Below are 15,511 nucleotides of genomic sequence, written 5' to 3'. Positions count from 1 at the left end.
TCAGATGCAGTGTGTTGGTTCAGGCTGGCCAAAGAATGTATTATTTTATTTACGAGTGGAAACCCGTCACCTTACGCTTCCCAGAACACGAAATTAAAAACAAATCCTTTAGTAATGAAAGATTTCAACCATATCGTCATTTTAGTGCAAAGGCTTTGAGGTGTCTGCACTGTCTTGCTGGTAATTCCTGGCTTTATGCACTCAGAAACAGGGGCAGAAGGAGGGGAGTCCAGGGGATCGCTCTCTCCGCCCCCTGCGCGCCGGCCAGGCGCCCCCGCCCCCTCTGTTCCTCTCCCCCCCCACCCCGACCGGCCTCAACGGGGGCTCGGAGTTGGAGGGAGCCTATAAAAGCCCCTGGCGGAGCCGGCGCCACCGTCCTGCAGGAGCCGGCCGGAGCAGCCCGGGCACAGAGTGCGGAGACCCCGCGCCGAGAGCATGGCCCAGCAATCCTGTCAGTGGGGCTATGACAGTGACAACGGTGAGTGGGGGCAGGGCGAGCCCCGCAGCCTCCCCTGGGGCGGGAGCCTGCAGCGCTCGCGGCCAGCCCGGGCTCCGCTGTCAGCGCATCTGTCCGGCCCCGCCGCTCTGGCAGACGCTGCAAGGGCTGAGACTGAGGCGGGCTGGGTGGGGGCTGGCTCCTGGCTCCTGCAACTTCTGCTGCCATGATAATAAATCTGGGCACAACTTTACCGCCAGGTCAACCCACGTTCCCCGTCCGATCTCCACCCTCACCCGGAAAGTGGATCTTGGACAGCTCCTGGAGCGCGGCGATCCAGGCGGCTGACTCCTGCTCCCCGGCTGGGCGGGGCCGGGCGGGCCTGTGGCTCGGCGGCATATTCACCTGCAAAAACAGTTTCTTAAAAGGAGTCACGCCCAATGGTTCAAATGCCTCTGTCTGAAAACCAAAAGGAGGGGAAAGATCCACAGTGAAGGGCACAGCTGTGAGGCGATGTATGAATAAAGTGTAACATTGATTGTATTTGTATTAAACAGATGTCAAGTTTATACCTAAATGGAAGAGATTTTCATGTCATTCCTTTGCATTTCTTCCTAGGACCTGAGCACTGGCACAAATATTACCCTATTGCCAAAGGAGACAATCAGTCACCTATTGAAATCCATTCCAAAGAGGTCCATTATGAGCCCTCTCTTCTGCCTTGGTGTGTTGGATATGATCCTGTCGGAGCTAGGACCATAGTGAACAATGGGAGAACCTGCAAAGTTGTGTTTGATGACACTTTCAATAGATCAGGTTAGTCTGGGTTTTACCTGAAGAAATTATAGAAATGAATGTTTGCGAAGTTCTTGGAAAACAACATCTGCTCTATATGCTAATATGCTATATGCAGAAGGGTCTTTGTATTGGTCCTATGCATACCAACACAGATGACCACGTTGGGGGTGGTCCAATATCTGCATTTTTGTGGATCCAGTGCCCCCAGTACTCAACACAGCTGGGGCAGGGAGGTTGTGATTGCTATAGCAGCCCCTAGGTACAGTTTCAGTTGGGGATGAGGGGAAAGGGAGGGGCTGCTCAGCAGCTACAGAATGTTCCCCTTGGCTGTAGGGTGGATTTCCCCTCCCCAGCCACACTTCACTCCACCTACATGGAGCCCAAATCCTCAGGATTTCTGTGAGAGGAGTGAATTTCTCCAGAAACGCTTTGAGGTCACCAGCTGGAATGCCCCTGTAAATGCAAAATATCATTTTTGAAAAGTGTGATCATACTATTTTGACAAAGAAAAATAGCTAACAATCGACCCTAAATCCTGCTGTGTTTACTCTGGCAAGAATCCCATTAAAGTCGGTGAGTTTTTTGCCTAAGGATTGCAGGATTAAGCCTGTAGTATTTCTGCTAAATGAGTCCCCAGATACAAAAGGAAAGGGCTTAGAAACTTCAGTTTAAAACGAACTCCTTAAAGCAAACATTAACACTCTCTAAAACAGTGGTTCCCAAACTTGTTCCGCCGCTTCTGCCCGGAAAGCCCATGGCGGGCCTGGCCGGTTTGTTTACCTGCCGTGTCTGCAGGTTCGGCCGATCGCGGCTCCCACTGGCCGCAGTTCGCTGCTCCAGGCCAATGGGAGCTGCTGGAAGCGGCGCAGGCCGAGGGACATACTGGCCGCCGCTTCCAGGAGCTCCCATTGGCCTGGAGCAGAGAACCGCGGCCACTGGGAGCCGCAATCGGCCGAACCTGCGGACAGGGCAGGTAAACAAACCGGCCCAGCCCGCCAGGGGCTTTCCCTGCACAAGCGGCGGAACAAGTTTGGGAACCACTGCTCTAAAAGTATCACCATTCTTATTAACCTGTTTACCCACCAATTCTTTACAACCACATGCAAAGTGCTGCACATATCAGATGTGGCTCTTTAGGCTTAGAGCAGCCATACATATCGAAGAGACACGCCAATACCTTTTAGCAAGTGCCAGCAGCATGTAGCATCTCTGTACAAATGGAATTGCATACTGATACCATTGGCTATACTTCATAGAAAAGTTGCTGTCAATAAGCTATGAAGTTGCTTCACTATTGAGTTAAAAAGGAAATCAAGTGACTAGTACTGCAGCTCTAATTCTTACGGCTCTAGAAATCAAAACTTGCTCTCATCTTTTCAGAGCTTTTCAGTGAATATTTCTGAATGCAGATTAGCAACAACAGCCATAATTTCTGTTCACAAAGTATCTTGCCCTCGTGAACACATCTCAAGAAGCTTCAGAAACTACATGTACTACCTGGAGTAGAGCGGATAGGAAAATTGTTGTCAAATGAGTTTGTTGTCAGAAAAGGCTGTTTTGTTGAAAAACTTTTTTTTTATGAAATAGCATCTGACATATTGTGAAATAAATGTAAAAATAATATTAAAATGAAAAACTCCATAAATTAAAATTTGAAAGAAAGCTACACAATTCCAACACAATGTTGATATTCTGAAATGACAAATTTTCAAAACTGATTTTTTTTTTCTAAGATTACGTCCACACTAGGAGCTAGGGGTGTGATTCCCCTTTTGGTGTACACGTACTCACACTAGCTCTGATCGAGCTAGCACACGCATAAATACCAGTGTAGCTGCAGTACCACGGGTAGCAGCAGAGGCAAGGCTTAGCCATGCCAAGTAAGGGCCCCGTGGTTTCAGGTGGGTTTGTATTTGTCATGGCTAGGTCATGCCTGTGCTACTGCTATCCACGCTACTGTGGCTTCATTGCTTTTTATACTCATGCTTGCTCAGTGAGAGTTAGCACAAGTATGTGTACCTGAGGAGGGGAATCACACCCCTAACTTGTAATAAAGATGTAGCCTAGGTAATCATTTCCTTCAATTTGGGAAGAAAACAACAACATTCCAAAAGGAAAACACATTTTAAAATGTTGAAATTTCCTGCAGATCTGATTTTCGGGCAGCTCCAATTTGGACCCCATGCAGCAGCCCTTATGCTTGAGTGTAAGATCTGCAGGATTGTGCCATTTATTTGTAATATGTGAAGTACCAATCTTAAAAAAAGGGAAAACAAATGGCTGTCCCTTTATATTGTAGAGTGAAAGACCAGCCCCTTTTGGCACAAAATATGACGTTGTTTTTAAACTGCATTGTAAGCTTCAACTACTATTGCTAGTAGTGACAATAATTAGTATGAGAGAATTTGCTAAAAGACTCAATGCTCTTAAATATTTAAGTGTGTATACATCAACTTTTTTTTTTTACTTTGATGGGTTCATGAAAACAAATCTATAGTCAAAATGAATACAAGATGAATTATCCAATAAAATGAAAAACGGAAGCACGCAACAGACTGGGAATAGTTATGGGATTTTGATTAGTTCTCTAGCAAAGACAAAACCACATCTCCTTAATGGAAATCACTTAGCATTTCTTCCTAATGTGTTTTTTTTTATTAGATTCATTTTCATGGTGTTTGCTTTGGAATTCTATCATTGATGAGCTACATCATTAACGAAATGTAGCTGCAGTATACTAAAGACCTCCATAATCACTGCTGATTATGCGCACTAGGACTGTCTCATTGTTTCCTTGTGCTCCCATCTGTTTGTTACATCCACCGTTGTCTCCCATCGTATATTTAGATTGTAAACTCTTTAGGGCAGCACAGTACTAAAGGTACCCAGAGCCTAACGTAATGGGGCCCTGATCATGACTGCAGCCCCTAGGGACTACTGTCAAGCAAATAAATAATAATCATAAATAATCTTAGGTAAATTATGAAATGCTTACACATAAGCAATATATGACATTGATTCCACTGCTGTCACAAAGTGCAGAAAAGTTTGTGCTTGTGTAAATTTATTTCAGGCTAGGTATTCTCATTAGGTGTTTGATTCTGAGAGAAAAGGTGACCAAGAATGATAGTGGTGGTTTTTTTTTAAAAAAAAATCTATCTGCAAAACCTATGTCTGTTTGCTTCAACTATCATGTGTCCCTGAAGTGTTAAACTGTAAACCAGAGTCCCCAAAATGTGGAGCTCTGCAAAAGGGAGTGCCTAAGGTATTGGGTGTGTTGAAGGGAGTTAGGACGGGTCCTGGGGGTCTAGGGCAGCTGGATCATGAGGTCCCACTTCTGTGAGCAACTGAGCAGACTGAGTAACTGTACTCAGAAAAAGTGAGAGGGAGGCTGGAGCCGGAGAGGCCTGCTGAGGCCCAGGGAAGTTTAAAGGCACGTAAATCCAGTGTTGGGATCCAACCACAGCACCTTGATGAGCGTCCAGCATGGGGAGCTTGACCAGGTTAGGCTCTTTCTTCCAGCTCTGTCACTCCACCAGATACCTCTGGCATCTCCCCTGATACTCCATGCACAAATTCTCTGGCCATCTGTACCCCCTCCCACCCCACCCTACTGATTTTTCTGATGGCTGCAGGACAGAGGCTGGAGATGCAGCGTTCAGACATGCTTTCCTGCAAGTCTCCCCCTTGTCTTCCTGCCAGATCTTCCACTGCCTCATTACAGCCTTTCATAGAAATGTTTCTCTTTGGACATAGCTCATTCATAAAACTTTTACCAACAGAATTTTAATGTGAAGAATTGTATATGCTAGCATTTCATAAATAATATTATATTTATCAACTTTCAATGAATATATGTTCATTTTTTGGCTTCCATAATCATAGAAATACTGAGGATAAATAACAGTAATAACTCTTTTTAGTTGGGAGAAATCTAACTGAGCTTGGACTTGTGTTTTGGTCTAATCTTACAGAAAGTTATGAGGTTGAAGTTGCTTCCTTATTCCCAGTTTCTTATTCACAGTACCAGCTCCTTGCCTTGTCATAAGGTTTTGAGTGTTAAAAGAAAGCCATTTGTAATGTAGAGAGCTCCAAAAACTATTAAAGAATAACCTTTTTAAGGTGCTGCTATCTCTTCTAGTCCCACAGTTCACACTGCAGGGAGTCAGTATTGTCTGGTCATTAGCCAGGAAACTCTGCTAACAGACTTTCCAACTCTGCCACTGATTTGCTGTGTGACTTTGGGTAAGTTACTTAGCCTCTGTCGCTCAGTTTCCACATATGTAAAAGGGAAATGAAGATAACAATGCTTGTCTACTTTTGAATGGCACTTTGAGATCCTTAGGTGAAAGACTTTATATAACTGCAAATTATTATGATGATTTATTTAAGTATTACTAAAGTCAGTAAGAGTTAGGTTTTAGCTGTGCAAATTCTTCTAACATAAAGCTTTGCTTATGTACTCCCAATGGATTGCACATATGCCAACTAAAGACAAACAACAAAGCTAAACCTTTTACTCTGTGCTTAGCACATCTTTTAACACTAAGCATTTCAGTATGATGACAGCTAGCATTAATTTGAGACCAGCAATGCTTAGGCCCAACAGGATTTAAGAATTGTATTGATGTTAACTTTGATCCTCCATGCTGTGGTTGGAGATCAAACCTTGAGTGCTCTTCAAAGTCTTCTGGGGCTGCAGTACTGGAGTGGGTTACATGTTTTCTGCCTCTGGAGACACAGGTTGCATTAGGTCAAAAAAGACAATGAATTTGGGAGCTAATTTTATAGCAGTCTTTACTCAAAAGCGGCCATGAGCTGAAAGAGCAGGATGTATTTTGTTGTAAGTCATCATGGATGTGTATTGTAAAACTGTGAGAAAACTCTACTTTTTTCCTTGTATATTAAGTGCTTCTCATCCTTCAAAAACACCAAATTTACATATAAATAACACCAAAAGAAATACTGGGTTTATCTTCCCTTTTTAACAGTTGCTTAGAGTGGAAAAGTCCATTTTAAAATATGAATGATGTAACTCTACTGAAGGCCTTTTGGAAACCTGCTTAACTGACTTTATTAGTCATAATGATCATGGGGGTACTGATAGTTTCTGCTCAGCACATGTTTATTTATGTATGGATTTTTCCTAATGCGCTGTTGACATAATGAACTGTAACATTGCTTAATGATATTGTTCCTTTGTTTCCTTGTAAAGCAACATTTTCTATCTTGGGGAATAATGCCTCATTATTTTCCCTTGTGGGTTACCACCTGGCCCTGTAGATCTGGCCACAGGTAAGGGTTTTAAGACTTGTTTGCAAGGACAAGAATTCCTCATGTCTATAAACAGGGCTAACCTTCTGTGCCAAACTGATTTTTGTCACTTGACCTCAGATGAGCCACATGGAAGAGTCTCTGCTCCCCTCAGCTGCATCCTCCTGTACAGCATTGACCCTCACTGGCTATGCCAGCCTCACTAAAAAACTGTACTGTTTTGATGCAAATGAAGTCTCTTGCTGGTCATAAAACAGTTCCATGATGGATAACCATGGGGCGCTGCAGGAAATGGAGAGGCCCCACTCCACCAGACCTCTGTCTCTGCACACCCAGTTACAGGCCCCACATTGTGACAGAGGCCTCTTTTAAATAGGTGCTGCGAACTCTACATTTCAGCAAGTACTTTAGACTGTCATCACTATAATAAATGTTCCATAAATAGGAGAGAAGGGCCCCATTCAAAACCAGTGTACAAACACGCATAGTAAGAATCAGTCACTGACCAAGAGCCCTCTGGGAACTAAAATGTTGTGAGTACTTTCCTAATACCACTCTCCTGGGCTATTCCACCTCTGGAGAGGTGCATCCTAATGGCTTAAGCCAAGTTACTTGAGTCCAACAACAGCAATCTTAAGGGAGTCACATCTGTATTCCCTACTGTGGCCGTGATATTTCTCCTTCAGAAATAAACTGTGGGAAATTCCCAGTTCCCAAAGCCCACACATAAAGCCAAGCACTCAGCTAAATGTCTAAAGAAGGTCAACACCATTTTGACGGGGCCACCTCCCACCCACCAGAAATGCTGCGTACACAAACATCATTAGAGAGAGCCTGTGAGCTCCACTAGGAGGCTCTTGTCTGCCCTCTTCTGCAATCCCACGCTTGGACACCATGAAAAGAAGCTGAGAGGGATTTCAGTGTAGGCTGTGATTGGGATTTCAGTGTAGGCTGTCCAGACCCCACTCTCAATGAAGAGGAAGCTTTTCTCCACTTTTAATTTTTCAGAAACGTGTTTCCAAATAGGATAGAAATAGCTGAGGGAGTAAGACATGATAAACATTATGTGCATTGGAACACTGTAAATTCTCAGGTGTTCTTGCTGTGTATGTGAGGTTGCCTAGAGCTAGAACAGAAGAAGGGAATGTGGGACATTCTCTTTGAAGAGGCTACAGAAATGTTTACCCTGCACACCAGACTCATGCTGGGTTACCAATGCCAGGGTGGACGCAGTATTGCAGATATCATGGATAGGAAAAGTTTTGCTTAAACCATTTGGGGTCCCTCATCCAAACAGTTCAGTTCTGCAGAGGCACAGTTATATTGATGAAGTTAAGGAAGAAGGAGGGCATCTCCAGTGCTGTGGCTTGTATAGTTATCCTCAAGCCAAGAAGGAAGGAGATCAAGAGGCTGCACTATCCAGCCTGTAAGAGAATTTTCAACCTTCACTTGTGTGCTGCATCTCAAGGCAGACCACCTCACCAACTGGGAGATGCAGGTTCTGGGATATGGAAGCAGAGTTTTCTTACTGACTTACAAGACAAGACATTCAAACGATCAGTCTTTTATGTGCAGCATTCTATATTCACGTGCAGAGATTCTTTTCCAATCCACAGCCAAAGCATTCATCAGCAAAGGCAGGAATGCTTTAGGCTCTGTAAAAGGTCCAATATCATCTTATCAGCCCTGTGATAGGAATCTGACAGGCTAAAATTACACCTTAGCACCAAACCAGTACAAGGGGTCCTCACTTTGTAAATCAATATAGACAGCTTTCTCACCCTAGACTTAGAGGAAAAGATCATAGAAAATCCAGAGTCTCAGGACCTAGAAGTACTGCCAAAGGAAAACTCTCATGGTGGCTGAATAAACTCTATTTTCATGATGCCTACGTCCATTACGGGATATAATCCAATCTTACATGCAAAGTCCATGCAGCTTTTTATGAGTGTCCACCCATTTCTCATGGTCAACCTTTAAACTCAAGGTTTAAAAAGGGGAAGTTCAATGAAAAACAGATTTACACTCAGCCATTTTCTTCATTCCTATGCATCCAAACTATGGGGAAATTTTCAGGCTCTCCTGGCAATTGTGTATCATTGAAAGGTAATTGTGTTTGTCCTGTGGAATGCGTTTTTATCCTGGGTACAGGATAAGTTATTCATCTTATCCTAAACACCTCTGCTCAATATGCAGCAGCATTCAAAAACAGCAAGCAAAAAGTTAGATTGCAAAAAGGAATGGGATGGAAAATAATACAGGAAATATTATGGTTGTTCTATTCCTTAGAACTAGTGGAAACCAGGTCAGCATAGATGACCACTGTCCATAACATCTGGAAACTTAAACTGCTCAGCATACCCCAGGGACAGAGAATTTGGTGGCAAATCCACGCTTTGGGAGGAAGCATCCCTGGACCCTGAAACATTTCTCATCTATGGGAGACTCTAGTGATGGGATTTTGCCAACCAAAAATGCCAGTAATTGAGATTCTGAAGGTTCCCAAGCAAAGCTGCAGGAAGGATGCATTCTCCATTCCTTGGACAGGACCACATCTTCTCCACCTACTGTAAAGAAAGCAGCAAGATAATTCTGCGGTTAAGGATTTATCATGGACAGATAGCAGTTGTCAGGGAATCTCACAGGATTTCAGGTACACTTTTGCTTTCAGGTTGGAAGAATGCAGCTGACACATCCTACAATAGGAATTTTGTTCTGTGGGAAAAATCAAACACAGAATATAAAAACACCCTTTTTAGATACTCTTTGTCTATAAAATGTCAGAGGAGAACTCTACATCCATTGTCGAATTATGTACTTGTGTCCTTACCTCTCTTTTTTCTGAGGTTACAGAGGAATTGGACATGCAAACCTCCCTACCCAAATCAATACAGTTCATAAAATAAATATTTTGGGGATGTGAATCTTTTACGCAATCCCTTAGCATCTACTGCTAATCTACTCCTGGAATATCAGAAACTCACCTTCAAAACTGGCATATCTCCTAGTGTTGTGTTTGTCCATCAGAGTGTTAAAATTGGATTTCCTGAAAATGAAGGAACAATGGAAGAAAAAATACCCCAAAAGATGTGAATTTCTTTTGTCTAGGAGAGCTACAACCCAAATAGCCCCTGGTGCGCCAGACCGGTTTGTTTACCTGCTGCGACATATTTCTAAAAGACAGTCTCCATTAAATTTTTTTGTGAAGTTCTATGGCCTGTGTTATACCATAGGGTCACACTAGATGATCACAGTGGTCCCTTTTGGCCTTGGAATCTATGAATTAAAGTTAAGCCGTAGTCTTTTGTCATTATGTCTGGATCAAAATCAGTTAGGCAGAAATTAAGCCCTGTTTATAGAAGAGAAAAGCTCTTTTTTTTTTTTTTGGCATGATGTCTTACAGCTTCACCTGGTGCCAGACTTAAAATGACTTGTGATAGTCCACAAGTGAAAATACTATGTCATTATTTCCCCTCAAACAGGATTACTAGATTTTACAAGTCTGTTTTAATGGACAATTGATGCCCCTGACAGCTGCTACTGATCCTGCTGACAAACTGCCTACAGTATTACATGTCTGAGAGACCACGTGAAAGGCCTCCTTTAGATGCTTTAGTTCTAGGACATTTCAGAAAGGAGCTGAACATGGACTTACTCCCAGTCTTTTCAGATCCAGGGATGTAATTGTCCTCACCTAATGTATATGGACTGAATCCTGTGAGGTGCTGGACCCCTTGTAGAAGTTGTTGAGCACCTTTAGCTTCCATAAAAGTAAATGGGTATTGAGGATGCTCAGAGCTTGACAGGGTCAGACCCTAACCTACTAGCTGGAAAGTGTGAGTAGTCAAGAAGCCACACACCATGATGATATTGTCAAAATGCACTTACCTTGTTCTTTGTGGTCTATAAATGAAACCTTCCCAGTGTTTGGAATAATGGCTCTTTAATGCATTATGGCCTCTTCGGTGAACACATTGCAATGGGAATTACACCTATGGAACTTCTGCAGGGAAAAAAGTTTGTCTGCGTGCTCAGTCGCCACTTCTCTAACTCATCTATTTTTACCTTTTTCTTCTGCCCTTTCTTCAAGAAATAGACTTCCCGTAGAGGCAACAGACTATGCTATAAATAAACATTGCTTGCAACAAATTAGTTTTAAAAGCTTTGGTAGGGCTTTAGTACTTCATGGCACCTCTACAACACCTGTAATACTGCATGGTCTCTCTAGGGCAAGTTTCACAAGAGAGATTCCCATCAAATGCTCCACATAGATTTGTTCATTCCACAGCAGGACATTTGCTCGAGGATAGTGGGCCATCCTTAGCATGCTTCATCCCCAAACTGCAGTACCTGCTGCTGTTAGAGGAAGGGGACCTGTTCGGTAACTGGCATCATATTCTGTGGTTTGACCCTGATTCATGGCAGTTTCTATAGCTATGTAATCAAATAGTGCTATGTACCCTAGTTATAGGAGGATATAGGCCCAATCCTGCAAGGTGCTGAATTTCCTCAACTCCCACTGAAATAATTTGAATTTGCAGTAGGTGCTCAACACTTTCAAGGTTTGGACTCTTCTCTGGTAAATATATGAACCTCTCTTGTGAAGCAAAGCTTTCTGAAAAAGTTCTGAGCCAAATATTGATGTAGGTTATCAATTGCAGTGCTGAGAAATGGGCCACTCCCAGGTATCTACAGACTGCGTCAACTTCACTTTCATTGGGGTTCTTCTAATGACCATGGCTCTGAGCACATTGTGGATGGAGTGAAATATGCGGGAGAGGTAGGACCCATTTTTTATATATATTTATATGGTGCAAACTGAAATTTGGAATTATTGTGCAGCTGGGCATCATGAACAATTTTCACTTTCAAGTATTTATTTGTATTTATTGGTTTGTGTATGAAACCTGTTATTTCAGTGAATATTCAAAAATGTGAACAAGGGTGAATCATTTCTGCCAACAAACACAGCTTTTTCACAACTAAAATACAAACGCCTCACCCTTGGCAAAATGTGTAATTTTTTGTAAATATGCCCCAGCCTGATATTCACCATTTTCAGTAAGATCTTTTGCTGTTTTTGTAGCAAACACAGTTTTTGTGGCAAAGTTTTGTTTTTGTTTTTCTCAAACTTGTGAAAATATCATGTTTTGCTAGTTTTACTTGTTTATTAACATTAATGCATCTTGGTATTTTCACAGATGAGGGAAATGGCTTGTTAAAGGGATATTTAAATTGTCTGAGGTCCAAAATTGGATGTACCTTAAAACCGATGCAGGGTGGCGGAGAATATCCTCCACATTCTAAATATCTGTGCTTTTAAATCATCACTCTATTGTCAAGAATTGTTTTAAACAAATATTTGCTGCTATTTTGGTGTAAAAGCACCAAACTACTATGTACTGAATTCACTGAAGTTAATGGGTGGATTTGACCCAGTATGTACTCACTGTGGGCCTAAATTCTCCCTAATACTCAAAGTCCAATTAATTAATAACAAATTCCAGTTTCTGTCCCCCTCCCACATGGGAGTTCAAGGCCCAAACTACCATGGAAATACCATGGTTTCTCTATATGAGAAGCCATGCTGCAGCCTCTTAGTGTTCCCACCCTGAAACCCACATACATGCCATGGTGCCGAGTTTTATGGTAGTTCTGAACAGCTTGCCATAAGGAGAAATGTTGGCAGCCCAGATGCATAGCATAGCTCCGCTGGCCCAAAACCTTGTGGTAGGGGCCATGGATGATTTTTTTCTATCATCTCTATTGCTACTAGCGTCAGCCATGGTCAAACTGAATGGCTATGCTACTTCCTAGTTGCAGGCTGAATAGGAGGACTCTGTCTCTCCAAACTCCTGCTTGGTTCCATCAAGCAAAGGGCTTTTACTTGGCCTTTAGTTTTCAGGACTAAGATTTGACCTCTAGGTCTGTGTATAGAGGAGAATGAATTTATGGAGTGAATTGGGCTTCACTAGAGTGTAATTGGAGGCCTTGGGCTATGCTGTTTTTATCCTTCATAATAAGATGTTGCATCAACAGAGAAATAAATTAAGTAGGGCTGTCAAGTGATTAAAATTAATTGTGATTAATCGTGCGATTAAAAAATTAATTGCAATTAATCACACTGTTAAACAATAGTAGAATACTATTTATATAAATATTTTGGATGTTTTCCACATTTTCAAAGACTGATTTTAATTACAACACAGAATACAAAGTGTACAGTGCTCACTTTATATTTTTGATTACAAATATTTGCACTGTAAAAATAAAAGAAATCATATGTTCAATTCACTTAATACAAGTACTGTAGTTCAATCTGTTTATCATGAAAAATTAAACTTACAAATGTAGAATTATGTACAAAAAATAACTTCATTCAAAAACAAAACAATGTAAAACTTTAGAACCTACAAGTCCACTCAGTCCTACTTCTTGTTCAGCCATTCTCTCAGACAAACAAATTTGTTTACATTTGCAGGAGATAATGCTGCCTGCTTCTTGTTTACAATGTCACCTGAAAGTTCTCATGGCACTGTTGTAGCCAGAATTGCAAGATATTTACGTGCCAGATGAGCTAAAGATTCATATGTCCCTTCATGCTTCAACCACCATTCCAGAGGACATGCATCCATGCTGATGATGGGTTCTGCTTGATAAAGATCCAAAGCAGTGCAGACCAATGCATGTTCATTTTCATCATCTGAGTCAGATGTCACCAGCAGAAGGTTGATTTTCTTTTTTTGGTGGTTTGGGTTCTGTAGTTTATCCATTGGAGTGTTGCTCTTTTAAGATTTCTGAAAGCACGCTCCACACCCTGTCCCGATCAGATTTTGGAAGGCACTTCAGATTCTTAAATCTTGGGTCCAGTGCTGTAGCTATCTTTAGAAATCTCACATTGGTACCTTCTTTGCGTTTTGTCAAATCTGCAATGAAAGTGTTCTTAAAAGAAACAACATGCTGGGTCATCATCTGAGACCACTATAACATCAAATATATGGCAGAATGTGGGTAAAACACAGAGCAGGAGACATACAATTCTCCCCCAAGGAGTTCAGTCACAAATTTAATTAACACATTATTTTTTTAACGAGCGTCATCAGCATGGAAGCATGTCCTCAGGAACTGTGGCCAAAGCATGAAGGAGCATACAAATGTTTAGCAGATCTAGCACGTAAATACCTTGGAATGCTGGCTACAAAAGTGCCATGCGAACGTCTGTTCTCACTTTCAGGTGACATTGTAAATAAGAAGTGGGCAGCATTATCTCCTGTAAATCTAAACAAATGTGTTTCTCATAGCACTTGGCTGCATAAGAAGTAGGACTGAGCGGATTGTAGGCTCTAAAGTTTTACATTGTTTTGTTTTGCAGTTATGTAACAAAAAAAATCTACATTTGTAAGTTGCACTTTCACGATAAAGAAATAGCACTACAGTACTTGTGTGTGGTGAATTGAAAAATACTGTTTCTTTTGTTTATCATTTTTACAGTGCAAATATTTGTAAATGTAAATTGAGCACTGTACACCTAGTATTGTGTTGTAACTGAAATCAATGTATTTTAAAATGTAGGAAAAACATCAAAAATATTTAATTTAAATGCGTGTTCTGTTTAACAGTGCAATTAAAACTGTGATTGATCGTGATTCATTTTTTAAATTGCGATTAATTTTTTTGAATTAATTGCATGAGTTAACTGTGATTAATCGACAGCCCTAAAATTGAGCAATCTCCTATATTCCACATTCAGGGACAGTGATTCATTGATTCATAGATTCCAAGGTCAGAAAGGATCATTGTGATCATTTAGTCTGACCTCCTGTATAATAGAAGCCATAGAATTTCCAAAAATAATGCCTGTGTGAACTGGAGCAGTGGTTCTCAAAGCCCGTCCGCCGCTTGTTCAGGAAAAGCCCCTGGCGCACCGGACCGGTTTGTTTACCTGCCGTGTCCGCAGGTTCAGCTGATCGCGGCTCCCACTGGCCATGGTTTGCTGCTCCAGGCCAATAGGGGCTGCGGGAAGGGTGGCCAGCACGTCCCTTGGCCCACGCCCCTTCCTGCAGCCCCCATTGGCCTGGAGTGACGAACCGCGGCCAGTGGGAGCCGCGATCGGCTGAACCTGCGGACACGGCAGGTAAACAAACCGGTCTGGTGCACCAGGGGTTTTCCTTGAACGAGCAGCGGACCGGCTTTGAGAACCACTGAACTAGAGCATATCTTTCAGAAAAAAAAAATCCAATCTTAATTTTAAAATTGCCAGTGACAGAGAATCCACCATGACCTGTGGTAAATTGAGTGGTGTTTTGTTGGTGTTTTTTTGTTAGTATAAGGGACACCTTGCTAAGTTTAATCAAATTATTGGATTGCAGTGATACCACATTTGTTTTATATAAAAGGTTAAAGCTGGGTGAATTTTTATTTATTTATTTTGGACGAATAATTTCATTTGACTAAAAATGAAGTTTCAGTTGACCTAAAATTTATTCACAAATTTAACATAAATACTTTTGACCAGTCACAGAATGGCAAGAAGAAAATGTGCAGGAAGGAGGTGCTCCTGTGGGTTTACTCCCCCTTTATAACCTTTAGCTCAGCAGTTAGGGTACTTTCTCGGGTTGTGGAAGACCTGGGAAGACCTGCTCTGGAAAAGACCTAAAACAGACCTCCCCATTTCACCTAAAATTCATATTTGATTTAGATCAAACCAATTTTTTAAAAATAGTATTTGCTACTGAACTGCAAAATCAGTTGTTTGTTCAACTCTCCTGAAAATATGTGTTCACATACCAAGTGGTATTAGAAGCTATATAAGTCCTCTGGAAGGGTAAATAAATGTTGAAAATTTTCCTGAAAACATAGTATTACAGAAAGTAGAAGTGGGAAAGGGCCACCTTGTCCATTCCCTAGCAGTGCAGGATTGGGAGTAGAGCAGACAACTACAGAGTAATAATTTATAAAGCATACATGAATTAGGATTTTTCTTTTAGAATTTCATTAACCTGA

At 41.7% G+C, this 15,511-nt stretch overlaps 1 protein-coding gene across 1 annotated transcript in view; it reads left to right on the top strand.

The window, feature by feature from the left end:
- Positions 1–228: 228 nt before the first annotated feature.
- LOC102930911 (carbonic anhydrase 3) overlaps positions 229–15,511 on the top strand; it is a 32,276-nt gene continuing 16,993 nt past the window's right edge. The window contains exons 1-3 of the mRNA XM_037892342.2: positions 229–478; positions 1,055–1,252; positions 11,170–11,288. Coding sequence (XP_037748270.1) covers positions 436–478; positions 1,055–1,252; positions 11,170–11,288 — 360 coding nt within the window. The 5' untranslated portion in view covers positions 229–435. The remainder of the gene's footprint in view (positions 479–1,054; positions 1,253–11,169; positions 11,289–15,511) is intronic.

The sequence above is a fragment of the Chelonia mydas genome, chromosome 2 (assembly GCF_015237465.2).
Source record: "Chelonia mydas isolate rCheMyd1 chromosome 2, rCheMyd1.pri.v2, whole genome shotgun sequence".
Classification (NCBI taxonomy): domain Eukaryota; kingdom Metazoa; phylum Chordata; order Testudines; family Cheloniidae; genus Chelonia; species Chelonia mydas.
The sequence above is the reverse complement of the archived record's forward strand: the minus strand, read 5'-3'. Positions and strand labels throughout refer to the sequence as shown.